At 47.4% G+C, this 16628-nt stretch overlaps 1 protein-coding gene across 1 annotated transcript; it reads right to left on the reverse strand.

Annotated features, from left to right (window-relative positions):
- Positions 1-5354: 5354 nt before the first annotated feature.
- On the reverse strand, positions 5355-6281 carry LOC133282315 (olfactory receptor 5G9-like). Its single transcript, XM_061478347.1, has one exon. The coding sequence runs from the start codon at positions 6279-6281 to the stop codon at positions 5355-5357; it is 927 nt and encodes a 308-aa protein (XP_061334331.1).
- Positions 6282-16628: the final 10347 nt, after the last annotated feature.

The following is a 16628-nucleotide window of genomic DNA, read 5'->3' on the forward strand; positions in this document are numbered from 1 at the left end:
ACTTTTTCCAGAAGAAATCCCTGATATGCATGTTTAAAATAGATCCAAGCTGAATCAAAGACCCCAGATGCATCCTTGTCTCCATAAGGGGAACCTTCTGTGCCTAATTCAGATGTGAAAGCCTACAGTTAGATAAGATGACTCCTTGGACCAATGTGACTCAACCCCCAAACCCTGGAATGAGAAATCATGAGTAAGCTGCAGCTGGGATGGAAAATAGCCTTTGCCTGGATGGACAGATATAAGGAAAAGAAGAAATGATAGGGTAGCTGCGGACAACACTGAGAGTCTTTGAGCCATGAAATAGGTTGGACATGTCTGGATACAACATATGGCCAGAAGCATGGAGCATCTGTGTCATCAGCACCAGATGGCATTCAAGGAAAAGCCAACCCTGCTCAGACAGTGCCTTGAAAGGCTGTTCCTGGACCAAGTTGGGTGACTGCTTATCACGGGGAATGAAGTTAAACTCTGCTTCTAGGTCAGCATGGTGGCAGCTTTCCATGGAGCAGGCCAATCCAGGAAAGCAAGACACCCAGATACATCCTATGGAAGAAATAAGTACATTTCCTATGAGGAAATAAGGAGATGGGCACATGAAGCTGAGAGCTGGTCTTCATAAGGTTCCCCACCACCATGCTGATGGAGATGAGTAAAATAGTCCCAAAGAGCAGCTTCTACACGTTGGGGAAGCCCAAGAGGACAAACGTGGTCACACTCAAGTGTTTTCCTCCAGCCACTCTCTTGGCAGCAGGAGACAAAGAAACATGGGAAGAGGTTGAATGACTTCTCCCAGCTCACAGGAACACACAGTGCATGAGGTTAATGCAGGATTTGGGGTTCCCTTTAGGACTGCACCCAATTCCTGGGAGATAAAACCATGATGGTTGAAGGTCCTAAATAATATATTAAAAATAATACCTTGATAAAATAATAGGCAATAGTTCCTATATGGAAACAAATAATCTTAAAGCTTAAATCCTAAAACTGTGGCTGCTCTGCTATGGAAAGAATTGCTCCTGCAAAACATAAGCATCTTCCCATAAGCATCCAAAATCTTTTTAAGAAGGAGGCTTGTTTGGGATGATTTCTTTGATGTCTGTGGGAGTTGCTCTTATTTAAGGACAAGTAAATACAATAATATCATGCCTTAATCTGCCACAAGAATTAGTGTTGCATTAAATAGATAAGAAATCAAATTGGAGTGATTTTCTGACTCTGTAGTGACGTTTGAGTCAATTAAAGTGAGACCAGAATCCCTGAATGCAATTCCATGTACTTGTAGCTTCAAGGGAAAAACCACCCCTTCTCATCTGAATTATTCTTGCATATATTTCTTCCTCTGTTCTTCCTTCTATTTAAAGAACATGTGTGTATATATAGATGTACACGAGATGACTGCTGTTCATGTTAACCTGAAATATGCAGGCCTTAAAAAGATGAGGAGATGACCTTCAAATAAACATGTTGCCTGTTGAGAAATGAGCATTCCTCCTCCTTCCCCTACCACTTCACTCTTTCCATCAGCCCCTTTTCAAGCAAGATGACCATTTCTACAGCACAATTAATCTTCTCCCTCCACCCTTCCCAAAGTAGCTTTTACTTCCCCATTCCCCAGCCTGTGCTCAGATGTTCATTGCACAAGGTCCCTTGACTCACCACCAGTGCTCTTCTCATGTTGCTGGTGGGTGCCTTTGCTGCAAGGACACATTGATGGCTCATTTCAACACAGTGGACACCACAAGAGCCTTGTCCTTCTCTGATAAGGTGCTCCCCAGCCTGTCTTAGTGCTTTGAGCAAGTCCGCCTCATAGGCAGGACTCAGCATTTTCTCTTTTTGAAGTCTGTCTGATTCCACCTGCCCATTTTGGACCCAAAACTGGCCTTTGAAACAACATTTTGCATTATATGCCTCCAAATTTAAATAACCTCAGGGTGGCTTTTTACTGCTTGCAAAAGGAGGAAATGAAACCAAGACTGGGACTTGTTCCTTGTAGAAAAAAGCAGCTGACAGGAGCCAGGGCTTTAACACCTTCAAATGGGTTCAGAAGATCCAGCTGAAGTTGTCTACACCCACCTCAGGCAGGAGGATGAAGACAGTTGCTGTTTCCCATTGCTAAGGGCTCACACACTCAATGGCCATCTCCTCATCCTCATTCTCCTCCTTCCCCTTGTGTTGTACTTACATAAGTAAGTTGCAGATACATAAAGAGTAGACATCTCAAACACACACCTTGCATCTAACACCCCTGAAACCAGCCATTCTCAATACCACAGCTTGTCTAAACAAAGGGCAAAACATCACCCATCCCACATCAAATACCCACATCTTATCACACACAGAAGCATGCTTTTCTCTGTGGTCTCTGCTTTACACACACATGCTGACACTGCAGGTGGCTAAAGATTGATGACTTACATTAAAAGCCAAACATGAGAGTCTCTCCTTATCTATTTATGAGCCGAAGTCCAATTACAGCTGATGAGACTCGGGCCAAGGCAATCATCAGAGCTCATTCAGATCTCTTCAGCTGGAGCAATGGAGGTGTCTGCCTTGCAGTGAGAGGCATGAACCCCACCAAATCTCCCTCAACACTAAAGGGAGCTGATGGACCCAGTAAACACATAGGGGTGACATGGTGCATTCAAATGTAAGGAGGTAAGTGCTTGCCCAAGGATGTAGGAGATGATTCCTAAATCCAATCACTAAGTACCCAAAAAGGGGAGGTAGCTCCTACCCAGCTTTTGCTCAGCTGCCTTTAAACCAGATTTAACCACAATGAAAGCAGCTCCAGCTGAGAGTGGGGAGCTAAAGCCATTAGGAGCTCCTCAGCAGGAATGCCAGAAGCCAGGCACCTCATTGCCTGCTCATCATGACCCAGCAGGAAGATGCATTGCAATGCTGGCTGCTGCTTCTGCTTCCTAGGACATCATGTGGTGTTTGCTCTGCTCTCATGCTCAGATGATAACCACATTAAGGCAGTGGCAGCCCTTAGACACAGCAAACCACTCGCTTCCTTAAACACACACAACAAGGACCAAAAAGCTTTTGGGTTTGATAGCAGCAGCTCCAATGTGAAGCCACAGTGAGCAGAGCGATAGGGTTGTAGCCACAGACTTGTGTTTTTAAGACACTAAGAGTTCATGTTCCTGTTTAAACACTTGGTGATGGTGAAGGAGAGAGCAGCTGGACATAAAGTCATTGAATATTGTTGTAGAAGGCACCAGAGAGACCTTATTGTGGCCTTTCAATACCTTAAGAGGGGCTACAAGAAATCTGGAGAGGGGCTTTGAACAAGGGCCTTTAGGGAGAGGCCAAGGGGAATGGCTTTAAGCTGCCTGAGGGGAGATTGAGATGAGCTCTTGGCCAGAAGCTCTTCCCTGTGAGGGTGCTGAGGCGCTGGCACAGGGTGCCCAGAGAAGCTGTGGCTACCCCATCCCTGGCAGTGTTCAAGGCCAGGTTGGACACAGGGCTTGGAGCAAGCTGCTCTAGTGGAAGGTGTCCCTGCCTGTGGCAGGGGTTGGAGCTGGAGGAGCCCTAAGGTCCCTTCCAACCCAAACAATTCCATGCTTCTATGATTTCAGGGACAGAGAAATGATTCATGCAAGAATTAATGGTGTCCCATTCTTTTTGTCTTGATGCCACCAGCAAGTTCTCCATGTGCATTATCTTGCAGGTGAGGGTAAATCTCAGATTTCCTATTGTGAATTTGCAGCATGGGAAATTCCAGTTAGAAACAGAGGGAGAGGGAAAACCCCACTGTAAGAGCAGTCAAACATTGACATAGGGGCCAGGGAGGGTGTGAAACCTCTGCCCCTGCTTGTCCCCAAGGCTCAGCAGGAAAACAACCGTTGGCTGGGTTAAATAATAACCAGGGAATTATCAGGAAGCTTTGGGAACAAAGCAGGATTCAGCTGATTGACCCTGAGTGCCTGTGAGTTGTGTGTTGTTAAGGAATCACCAAACCACTTTGATCCAGACTTAACTGAATCCAGCCATGGAGCTTCTCCCTCCAGCCTAGGTTGTTATGTGTGTCTAGGATAGCCCTAAAGCTCAGCCATGGCTCCGGGTTTCACCATGGTCCTGGCAGAGGCTGCAGCTCTATGGGCTGAGGTAATGCACACATTGGAGTATTTTAGGGTGGTTTATGTATGCAATGTTTGCCCATCACCAATCAGCTCTCTGTGCAGGAAAGCAACAGGAGAGACATCAGGGCAGGCAATGCCATCGGTACAGGCGTCCATGGGCTGCCACACAGGAGGTCTGAAGGCTGCTGAGCAACACCACAGCTCCTGTGCTCTGTTGTGATCAGGCTGCCATGGAGATCATGGCTTCTATTGCTGCCAACAGGGAGCTCAAAAACAAAGGTGAGGAGCAGTGGATGGGGATTCCTTTATAGTTTCTGCTCTTTGGTGTGGATTCATCACTATCACATCTTAAAACACTTTCAAAGCACCTTCATTCATAACAGAGGTCACACAAGTACCATATTTCACTGAAATTCTTTGCTGTCTGAAATGAGTGCTGGAAATCATTGAATGAGGTTTGTGCATCAAAACCTAATAATACTGCCTGCATGGCATCACACTTACTTGCTGTCATCTCTATTTCTCTTGCCAAAGGTGCTTTTGTCCTTTTCTTAAGGCCCTCAATAAATTTAACAACACTGTCTAGAAATGGAGTTTGATCCAGTGCAATGGTAGAATTCACTCTCTGTTTATTCTTATTTGCCAAGCAAAAGGGAGAGCAAAAAGGAAAAGAGCTTTAAGCTCATCAAGTTCAACCATTCCCCAGCACTGTCAAGGCCACCCCTAACCCATGGCACTGGGGGCCTTGTCTATAGGGTTTGTGAGCACTTGCAGGGCCGGTGCTTGCAGCCCTGCCCTGGGCAGCCCGTTCCAATGCCTGAGCACCCTCTGAGGCAGGAATTGTTCCTCAGCTCCATCTAAACCTGCCCTGGTGCAGCTTGAGGCCGTTTCCTCTTGTCCCATCCCTTGTTCCCTGGGAGCAGGGAACGGTCCCCTCCTGGCTCCATCCTCCTGTTAGGCAGGCGTAGAGGGCAGTAAGGTCCCCCTTATCCTAAGGTGAAGAGAATTGCACACTTGTAGTTGTCTACTTGTGTCTTGACTAGGTGAAATAAATGACTAATTAAACAATAAGGTGAAATTAACTACTAAGTATATTTATCAAAGTTTAGAGTATGGAATTATTTGTATTCTCAGTCACATCAACCAGTGCATCACATAAGGCTGGGTGCAGAAGACCCCCAACATGTTACTCATACTTAACCAAAAGCTGAGCATCTACCCTCTACATCTCCATTCTATCTGGTCCTATACTGGGAGAATTCAAGATCATTTTATTTTCAAGAGTCTCCTCAAAGCCTCCTTCACCTCCTTATTCCTCAGGCTGTAGATCAAGGGGTTCAGCATGGGAGTCACCACGGTGTAGATCACCACAGCCCATTTATCTGCTGCTCTTGAGCTGTCTGAGCTGGGGAATGAATACATAAAAAAGGATGCCCCATAGAAGATGCTGACAGTGGTGAGGTGGGAGGTGCAGGTGGAGAAGGCTTTGCGCTTACCCTCAGCTGAATTGATGCTCAGGATGGTGGGGATGATGGCCACGTAGGAGAGCAGGATAACCAGGCTGCTGGACACACCAAAGAGAGATGCTGCAGTGGTCAGGATGGTGTGGCTGAGGGTGGTGTCAGAGGTGGAGAGCGAGATGAGAGGGGAAATGTCACAAAAGAAGAGGTCGATGACGCTGGAGCTGCAGAAGGACAGGGTGGACATGCTGATGGTCTGTCCCACGCCATTGGTCAGCCCCACAAGGTACGAGGCAGTCACCAGCTGGAAACAGCACTTTGGGGACATGACAAGGGGGTACAGCAGGGGATGGCAAATGGCCACGTAGCGGTCATAGGCCATTGAAGCCAGCAGGAGGCATTCAGATACCACAAAGATATCAAAGAGAAACACCTGAGCCACACACCCAGCATAAGCAATGCTCTTCTTCTCTGACATCAAGTCAACCAACATCCTGGGGGTGATGATGGTGGAGAAACAGAGGTCCACAAAGGCCAGGCTGCCCAGGAAATGATACATGGGGGAGTGGAGGAGGTGGCTGGCCCTGATTAAGATGATGATGCCCAGGTTGCCCACAATGGTGACAACGTAGGTGAGCAGGAAGAGCAGGAACAAGTAGACCTGAGTCACCGGGTCCTCTGTGAAGCCCGCCAGGCTGAACTCGTTCACTTGGGTGCAATTGCTTTGTGCCATGGGCTGGATGGTGCTTTGTGTGTGAGCTCCTGGCTGGGGGTTTCCTCTCCAAGAGGCAGGGATGTCCCAGGTGGAGAAGCCTCTGTGTGGTGGGAGCTGCTCAGAGACAGTCCTGCAGGATGGAGAGTTCAGGCACAGCTCAGTGGGGAACAGGTTGGTGAGAGTCATGTGCCAGCACAGGTAGAACAAAGGGATGCTCAAGCAGTTAAATACCATGGCACAACGTGGTGTGTGCTCCTCTGGCTCACTCCTAGATGTTGAACAACAATCTCTGTGGATAGCAGTAGGGACATTGCATACCTGAATAGCTTTACCTTAGTACCACACCTCATCGCCTGTGTTAGTGCTGAGCCTGGGGCTTGGAGATCATTCTGCTTAGCCTGGAACACAGAGAAACGTGGTGCTTTCACAGTGCAGAGCTGATCCTTCATCCTTCTGTGGGCATTTGCCAACCACCTGCTTCTTCCTTCTCTGCTTTGGATTCTTTGTAACGAACGAATTCCTGACCTATGGAAAGTGCAGGTTGGACAGGGCAACCTGCTCTAGTGGAAGGTGTCCCCGGCCATCACAGGGGCTTGGAAATGGGTGAGATTTAAGGTCTCTTCCAACACCATGGCACAACACAGTTTGTGCTCCTCTGGCTCACTCCTGGATGTTGAGCAATGACCCTTGTGGAAAGCAGTGGGGAGGTTCCATGCTTTACCTTAGTGCTGCACTTCATTAACTTCATTAGTGCTGAGCCTGGGGCTTGGAGATCATTCGTCTCAACCTGGAACACAGAGAAAAGTAGTGCTCTCACAGTGCAGAGTTGATCCTTCATGCTCTTGCGGGCATTTGCCAAACACCAGTTCCTTCCATCTTTGCTGGGGCTTCTTAACTAGACACTGGAAGGAATTCCTGACCTATGGAAAGTGCAGGATGGACAGGGCTTAGGGTAACCTGCTCTAGTGGAAAATGTCCCTGCCCATGGCAGGGGGTTGGAACTGCATGAGCTTTAAGGTCCCTTCCAGTCCAAACTCTGTTCCTATGCAAGCTTACATAGATGTTTAGAGTGGTTTCCCCTCCCTCCTGAGAGCGTTCTCAACCACGGTGATCTCCAAACCTGCCTTCTCAGCAGCTGCATGGGGAGGACACAGCACAAGCAGCTCCCTGGGAAGCCCAGAGCATCATGAGGAGCTGGAGCTCAGGACGCTGCTGTAGGAAGTTTCTTCTCAAGTTTAAGTGGAACCTCTTGTGTTCCAGTTTGTACCCAAGGAGTACATCCGAAAAACATCACTTTACTTTGGGCTAAGTGACACTGCCAGGGATGGGGCAGCCACAGCTTCTCTGGGCACCCTGTGCCAGCGCCTCAGCACCCTCACAGGGAAGAGCTTCTGCCTAAGAGCTCATCTCAATCACCCCTCGGGCAGGTTAAAGCCATTCCCCTTGGCTTGTCCCTACAGGCCCTGATGAAGAGTCCCTCTCTTATTCTATCTGAATACGTTGCTTCACATGTTGTGTTCTCTTTTCTTGAGGGAATTGTCCAAATGTCTCTACTTTTCATGAAAACTCCATCAGAAACTTTGATTAAAAGCTTATAAAGTGAGCATTTCACTTCACACCAATTTAAATTAGATTTTGACTGGTTGCCATTGCATTCATTCATTATTCATCACAGTTCTTTGCAGAAGACCACAGTTTCCAAAGGTGCTTATTTTAAACCACAAATTTATTCAGTTTGTCATTATACAAGTACATGTTCTTCCAGCAGTTGTACAGTTCATTAAACAGAAATGGTGTGTTTGGATTAAATGTTAAAACCCCTCCATCTACTATTTCATTTAGAGCATCTTTCCCCTCAATAATGTGATGACATACAGAAGGGGATGTGACATGGTCAAATCCACAAAGCACAGACCTGGTACTGAACATCCAGAAAGGAAAAGATGTGAGGACCAGACATCCCAGGAAGATTTTAGTTGGGACATACTTCTGGCCACATGCTAACCTATGTGTGCCTATCACAGGTCCTTAGCACTGCTCCAGCTCACTTACATGGGATAAATGTATTGGATGCTCATATCCGGTATCACAGAATCCCAGACTGGTTTATGTTGGAAGGGACCTAAAAGCTCTCAACTTCCAACCCCTGCCATGGGCAGGGACAATTTCCACTAGAGCAGTTTGCTCCAAGCCCCTGTGTCCAACCTGGCCTTGAACACTGCCAGGGATGGGGCAGCCACAGCTTCTCTGGGCACCCTGTGCCAGCACCTCGGCACCCTCATAGTGAAGAATTCCTTCCTCAAATCCAATCTGGATCCCCCTGCTTCAGTTTGAACCCACCACCCCTTGTCCTATCCCTACACTCCCTGATGAAGAGTCCTTCTCCTGCAGCCCTGTAGCCCCCTTCAGACGCTGGAAGCTGCTCTGAGGTCTCCAAGCAGCTTCTCTTCTCCAGTCTGATCAGCCCGAGTGTTCTCAGCCTGGCGCAATACGGGAGCTGCTCCAGCCCCTGAGCACCCTCATGGCCTCCTCCGGACTTACTCCAGCAGCTCCATGGCCTTCTTATGTTCCCTGCAGAGAAGCACTTGGGGGTGTTGGTCAATGAGAAAAGGACCATGAGCCAGCAGTGTGTGCTTGCAGCCAAGAAATGAACCGTATCTTGGGCAGCATCTAAAGGAGAGTGGCCAGCCGGTAAAAGGAGTTGATCCTGCCCCTCTGCTCTGCTCTTGTGAGACTTCACCTGGAGCATTGTGTGCAGTTCTGGTGTCCTCAACATAAAAAGGACATGGAAGTGTTGGAACAAGTCCAGAGGAGGCCACGAGGATGCTCATGGACTGGAGCACCTCCCGTATGAAGACAGGCAGAGGAAGTTGGAGCTCTTCAGCCTGGAGAAGAGAAGGCTGCGTGGAGACCTCAGAGCAGCCTTCCAGTATCTGAAGGGGGCCTATAGGGATGCTGGGGAGGGACTCTTCATTAGGGACTGTAGTGACAGGACAAGGGGTAATGGGTTAAAACTTAAACAGGGGAAGTTCAGATCTGATATAAGGAGGAAATTCTTTCCTGTGAGGGTGGTGAGGCACTGGAATGGGTTGCCAAGGGAGACTGTGAATGCTCCATCCCTGGCAGTGTTCAAGACCAGGTTGGACAGAGACTTGGGTGGCATGGTTTAGTGTGAGGTGTCCCTGCCCATGGCAGGGGGGTTGGAACTAGGTGATGTTAAGGTACTTTCCAACCCTAACTATTCTATGATTCTAGTATTCTATAGACACCAAAACTGTATCAGAACTGCAGGGGATACCAGAGCTGTATTGAACCTTTGGTCCTTCCCTCAGATCTTCAAGCTCGCTTGGGATGAACAGTTATCAACCAGGCACTGGAGACAGTGGTCACTGCCTTACCTTAAGGCTGAGCCTCCTTTTTGTGGGAACTACTTTCATTTAGCACAATTTAAACACAAAACACCACGGTGCTGTCTCAGTCCTGCTATTAAATAACTGATACTTATTTGGATGAATTATCCAAGACTCAGTCCACGCTTAAAATCACCTGAACCTGTTTGAAGGAACCATTCATTCCCCAAACTCCTTCTGGCTGCATCAACACCTCCAAGACCAGTTCTCCTGCAGAGACCTACCCAGGAAGAAAGGCCCAGGACAGTTTGCTTTGTATTTCCCCATCTATCACATACCTCTTCCTTTCAGTGTTTCCCTGAGGAAGCCCTTTACATCCACAGAGATCATCTAATATTGCATTGAAGGGAGCCGAAAACAAACACAACAAAGCATCCTCTGTGTGGATGGTTCGCGCTGGTCATGGGGAGTCCTTTTCATCAGATGCATTTATTTCCATACACTTTACTAGTGATTGTACAACACTTTGGTCAAAAGCATTGGCTCAAAATGTGGCTGCTTTGAGGATATATCAGGGTGAAGTCATATTTCCCAGTCTTCATCTGAAGAATCCTGAGTGCCGGTGTGTCCTGAATGCTTCTCCTAGATGAAGAGACATTATAAAACCCTTAGTAGAAATATTGAATGATAACCTTGTCCAGACATTTAAAAATGACAAAGGATGGGGCAGATAGAAGAGAACACCAAGCTATGAAAATGCGGGGAAGGAAGAAAGAGAAGAATGCAGATGGCTTTAGATGTTTTCAATGTCAACCTGTTTTTCTGCTGGAAGGCATCAGACTGACAGTCCAGGAGATGCACTGAAGGAGGGAAGTAAAGGATTTCTGTGTGGTTTTGAATGTCTTTCTTCCCCACTGAGTACTGGGCTAAACCGAAGGCTTGTGAAGTGGGAAAATCAGTGTAACAGAGGGAGAAATAACCCTCAACCTAATTTAGAAAAGAAGAATAATATAATTCAAAGATTATTGAAGAGAGCTACATGAATCCAGAAAGAGGCACTAAGAATAACTGGGTGTGCTTGTGCAGGGTGAATAATGCAGCTTGAAGTCCCAGATGCAGACAGCTGAGTACAGCACTTGCTCCATCAGCTTCGTCAAGATAGCCAGGCAAGCAGCGCTTTGGGTGTTCAGGGGAGAGGAATACCCCTGATCCTCCCTCCCAGCAGCACTCAGGCTCTTTACACCCCTACTTAAATTCGCAGCACAGCAGAGGCTCAGATATGACTCGTCCCCATTTAGCACAAAGGCTTTGTTGACAAACAGACTGTCACAGCTTTATTTCACAGAATCCCAGAGAGGTTTGTGTTGGAAGGGACCTTAAAGCTCATCCAGCTCCAACCCCTGCCACAGGCAGGGACCCCTTCCACTGGAGCAGCTTGCTCCAAGCCCCTGTGTCCAACCTGGCCTTGAACACTGCCAGGGATGGGGTACCCACAGCTCCTCTGGGCACCCTGTGCCAGCGCCTCAGCACCCTCACAGGGAAGAGCTTCTGCCTAAGAGCTCATCTCAGTCTCCCTTCTGGCAGCTTCAAGACATTCCCCTTGGCCTGTCCCTGCAGGCCCTTGGCCAAAGCCCTCCTGCAGGTTTCTTATAGTCCCATTCAGACACTGGAAGCTGCTCTGTGGACTCTAAGCAGCTTCTCTTCTCCAGGCTGCACAGCCCCAGTGTTCTCAGCCTGGCCCCATATGGGAGCTGCTCCAGCCCCTGAGAATCCTTGTTGCATCTCTGGACTTGCTCTAGCAGCTCCATGTCCTCCTTGTGTTGGGGACACCAGAGCTGTATCAAATCCTCTTGACCTTCCACCAGTTCATCATTGAGGAAATGCTTATAAATCAGGCAATGTAGACAGTCGTCAGTGCCTTACCTCAAGCCTGAGCCTCCTTTTTGTGGGCTCTACTTTCATTTAGCACAATTTAGACACAAAACACATGGTGCTGTCTCAGGCCTGTTATTAAATACCTGATACTTATTTGGATGAATTACTGAAGGCTCAGGCCTTGCTTAAAACAGCCTGAAGCAGTTTGAAGAGAACCATTCGTTGTGCTGGTTCTCCATACCCTGCACTTGCTGTAATAATGACCAGTAGTGAGCTATAATGACCAATAATGGCCAGTAATGCTCAATTCCATAATCACATATTCCACATATTCCTTCCTTACCTCCACAGTACTGAAGAGCTCCAAATGTGCTTTCAAACCCTGCATAGATGTGGCAGCAGCTTTCGCTCCCACAGCCTCCTCAGAGCCGCCTTCACCTCCTTGTTCCTCAGGCTGTAGATGAGGGGGTTAAGGGTTGGGGTGAGGATGGAGTAACACAGCGACACCAGCTTTGCCTGATCCCATGAGGATGCCTCATGAGGCTGGACGTAGGTGAGGATCGCGGGTGCGTAGAAGATGGTGATGGCAACCAAGTGGGAGGCACAGGTAGAGAAGACCTTCAGCCTCCTCGTGGCCAAAGGGATATGCAGGACGGTGTGGAGGATGTAGGTGTAGGACACCAGGATCATCAGGAGAGGGCCCACAGTGTTTAACACAGCGTGGTAAACCTGCAAGACCTCATTTGTGCTTGTGTTGGAGCAGGAGAGCTGCAGGAGGGTGGGCAGCTCACAGAAGAAGTGGTTGATGCTCCTGGCCTGACAGAAGGACAACCTCCCTGCCAGTGTGATGTGCACCAGGGAGGTGAGGAACCCGATGGTGTACACCAGCACCATCATGCCATGGCAACGTGCCCTGGTCATGGTAGTGGTGTAGAGCAGGGGCTTGCACACAGCCGTGTATCGGTCGTAAGCCATTACCCCAAGCAGGAAGCTCTCACAGACAGCCAGAGCCACGAAAATATACATCTGGGCAAAGCAACCCCAAAAGGAGATGTGGCTTCTCCCCAGCAGGAATGTCTCCAGAGCTTTTGGGATGATAGCAGAGGAAAGGCAAACATCCATGCAAGATAAGTGGCTCAGGAAGAAGTACATGGGGATGTTGAGGTGGGGGTCAGTGTTGATCAGCAGGATCATCATCAGGTTCCCCAGCACCATGAAAACGTAGAGGGATAAGAAGATTGTGAAGATGGCGGTTTGTAGCTCTGGGGCATCAGAGAAACCCAAGAGGATGAAGCTGGAGAGAACCGTGAGGTTTCCTCTGTCCGTCATTTCAATAAGTTGATGGATTTGGATTGAAATGAAAGGAATCACTGAAATACATCCCTACAAGAGAAATAATGTGGAAGTTTAGTTGGAGTATAATCCACAAAGTAAATGCAATAGAAAATGGTGTATTTGTAATGGTGTATTTCTGTGTGTAGCTCAAGATCTGAAGTCAAAGTGGTGAAGGAGCTCATTACACAACAGGAAATTAAAAGAGAATAATTCTAGAATGATTGATATATACATCACTAATGAAAGAGTGAGAAACATCATGTCTATCCAAACGTAATACAATAAAACCAAATAAGTACATCACAAAATGTGGAAAACAGAAAAGATTTTGTATTTTCTTCGCTGATTTCTGGGAATGTTAAGGATTTATTTTCTCCCTTTTTTTTTGTATTTTTCAGAGTGGATCAGTGCTCTTCTGTAGATTCATTACTTGTGCTGCATCCTTTTCAACACCACACAAAGCCATGTACTTGAAATTTGTTTTACGTTCTAAGTTTATCTGCTTTTGAAGAACCCCCACCCTGCATAATGTTAAGGGAAATCAGTGGACTTCGCTCCAGCAGAGCTTTGCTGTGAATGCAGTGAGCTGCCTATGACCAACCCAAATATGCACCTAAGGGTGTAAAATACAAAACATACCATATATAAACCAAAATTTTAAGGCTTTACGCTTGGATATTCTCATGCTAAAATATCACTAAATCAGTTGTAGATGGGGTCAGGAAGGTTGGTGTTTTTGAAGCAAACCTACTAGGCATACTAGGGCACTTTTATTCACACCATGGGTTATCATAGAATGGTTTGGGTTGAAGGGAAATTAAAGCTCACACAGCTCCAAACCCTGACACGGGCAGGCACACCTTCCACTAGAGCAGCGTGCTCCAAGCCCCTGTGTCCAACCTGGCCATGAACACTGCCAGGGATGGGGCAGCCAGAGCTTCGCTGGGCACCCTGTGCCAGGGCCTCAGCACCCTCACAGTAAAGCACTTCTTCCTTATCTCCAACCTGAATTTCCCTGTTTCAGTTTAAACCCATCACCCCTTGCCCTATCTCTACAGTCCCTGAAGAAGAGTGAAATATAACATGCCATCAAGCATGTGAGAGGCAGCAAGACCAGGGTCAAACTGGACCCACCACCCATCAAACCCTTTTGTACCTGCTTGGTTAAAGAGGAAGGTGGTGGTGGATGCAGTGCCTGCAGCTCCTCCTGGAGACCATGCGATGGGTTGAAGGAGAGATGCTTGGTAGCAGGATGCTCCAGGCTGGCTGGTGGAGGGGTTTTTATCTCACAGGAAGCATTACCTCAGAGGCTTGTGTTGTGCAAACTGTTCTCCCAAAGGACCCTCCTCCCTCGGATAATTAGTTTGACTTGATCAGCAAAACAACCTCTCAAGTCCTCTCTCCCCAGACTCCTTCTGGCTGCATCAACACCTCCAAGACCAGTTCTCCTGTAGAGACCTACCCAGGAAGACAGGCCCAGGACAGTTTGCTTTGTATTTCCCCATCTACCACATACCTCTTCCTTTCAGTGTTTCCCTAAGGAAGCCCTTTACATCCACAGGGTTCATCTAATATTGCATTGAAGGGAGCTGAAAACAAAGCATCCTCTGTGTGGATGGTTTGCGCTGGTCATGGGGAGTCCTTTCCATCACATGCATTTACTTCCATGCACTTGACTAGTGATTGTACACCACTTTGGTCAAAAGCATTGGCTCAAAACGTGGCTGCTTTGAGGATATATCAGGATGAAGTCAGATTTCCCAGTCTTCCTCTGAAGAATTCGGAGTGCCGGTGTGTCTCGAATATTTCTCCTAGATGAAGAGACATGATAAAACCCTTAGTAGAAATATTAACTGATAACCTTGTCCCAGTCATTTAGAAAAGACAAAGGATGGAGCAGATAGAAGAGAAAACCGAGGTATGAAAATGTGGGGAAGCAAGAAAGAGAAGAATGTAGATAGCTTTAGATGTTTTCAATGTCAACCTGTTTTTTCTGCTGGAAGGCACCAGACTGACAGTCCAGGAGATGCACTGGAGGAGGGCAGAAAATTATTTCTGAGTGGATTTGAATGTCTTTCTTCCCCATTGGGTACTGGGCTAAAACCAAGGCTTGTGAAGTGGGAAAATCAGTGTAACAGAGGGAGAAATAACCCTCAATCAAATTCTGGAAAGAAGAAAAATATATAATTCAAGGATTATTGAAAAGAACTACATGAAGGCAAAAAGAGGCACTGAGAATACCTGGGTGTGCTTGTGCAGGGGGAATAATGCAGCTTGAAGTCCCAGATGCAGACAGCTGGGTTTTGTACTTGCTCCATCGGGCTCATCAGTATACCCATGCCAGCAGCACCTTGGGTGTTCAGGGGAGAGGAAGACCCCAAATCCTTCCTCTTTACCAGCATTCCTGCTCTTTACACCCCTACTTAAATTCACAGCAGAGCAGAGGCTCAGATATGACTTGTCCCCATTTAACACAAGGACTTTGTTGACCAATAGCCTGTCACAGCTTTATTTCTTAGAATTGCAGCCTGGTTTGTGTTGGAAGGGAAATTAAAGCTCCTCCAGCTCCAACACCTGCCACAGGCAGAGACCCCTTCCACATGAGCAGCTTGCTCCAAGCCCCTGTGTCCAACCTGGCCTTGAACACTGCCAGGGATGGGGCAGCCACAGCTTTTCTGGGCACCCTGTGCCAGTGCCTCAGCACCCTCACAGGGAAGAGCTTCTGCCTAAGAGCTCACCTCAATATCCCCTCTGTCATTTCACGTGACCAAACCTTGTGGTCTGGAGTTGAAATACCTGGAAATATCAGTTAATATTTCCTTAAAACCAGAAATAACACCAGAAATCATTTGCTAATATAAAACATGAGCTCAGATACCAGTTGATTTGATGTCAGCAGGGCAAAGCCACCACCTTCTCCTTTTTGCTCTCTGAAGCCTGAAGTAAAGTTTATTATTATGTTTAATAGCATATAAATAATAAGATATATTAATTTCAAGTAATATTTAAGTAGCAATCACTTTGGACAACAACATTCTTTCCAATACACAGTCACTGTCAGCTGTCAGGCTGCAGCCAGAGAAAGTCCTGTCCATGCCAGCACAGAATGTAGCCTTGGTTTAAGGAGAAGTGTGTTTTCCAGTTTTCAGGCTTCCAAGTATGTTTAGTCCCTTCTTTGTGAAGGTGCTATATCCACGCGTCCTTGAAGGTGCTATATCCAACCATCCTCTTCAAGGTGCAATATCAAACCATCCTTGAAGGTGCAATATCCAGCCTGCTGCTTCTCATGGGGACCAACTCGTCATGCTTCAAGGACTGGCTGGAGATGGGCAGGAGGTACATGAAAAGGGAGCTGCCATAGTACAAAGCAATGGAGATGAAGTGAGAGTCACAGGTGGAGAAAGCTTTGCGTTGACCAACCACAGACCACACCCACATGACAGTGGAAAGGACCAAAAAGTAGGAGATGAGGATGAAGACCGCGGTGCTCAGTACCTTGAACCCCACCACGGCAGCAACCATCACCTCAATGGCAGGGGTGTCAGAGCAGGAGAGGGCTAGCAGTGGTGGTCCATCACAGAAGAAGTGACTGATCATCTTGGACTGACAGAATGGGAGATGAACTATGGAAACCATGTGTATGGCAGAGCTGATCACACCAGCTAAGTAGGCACCAGCCAACATCCCAATGCAAAGCCTTTGGGACATGACTGTGGAGTAGGAGAAGGGGGTTACAAATGGCCATGTAGCGATCATAAGCCATAGCAGCCAGCACGTAGCACTCGGTGGTGGCATAGGTTGTGAA

This window comes from Pezoporus flaviventris, unplaced genomic scaffold (genome assembly GCF_033815535.1).
Source record: "Pezoporus flaviventris isolate CSIRO_AGI_PZ_B2104156 unplaced genomic scaffold, CSIRO_AGI_Pfla_v1 ptg000116l, whole genome shotgun sequence".
In the NCBI taxonomy this organism is placed as follows: Eukaryota; Metazoa; Chordata; class Aves; order Psittaciformes; family Psittacidae; genus Pezoporus; species Pezoporus flaviventris.

What these genes read in the sequence shown, in the direction of transcription:
- LOC133282315 (XM_061478347.1), bottom strand. Translation starts at nt 6,281, where the DNA reads ATGGCACAAAGCAATTGCACCCAAGTGAACGAGTTCAGCCTGGCGGGC.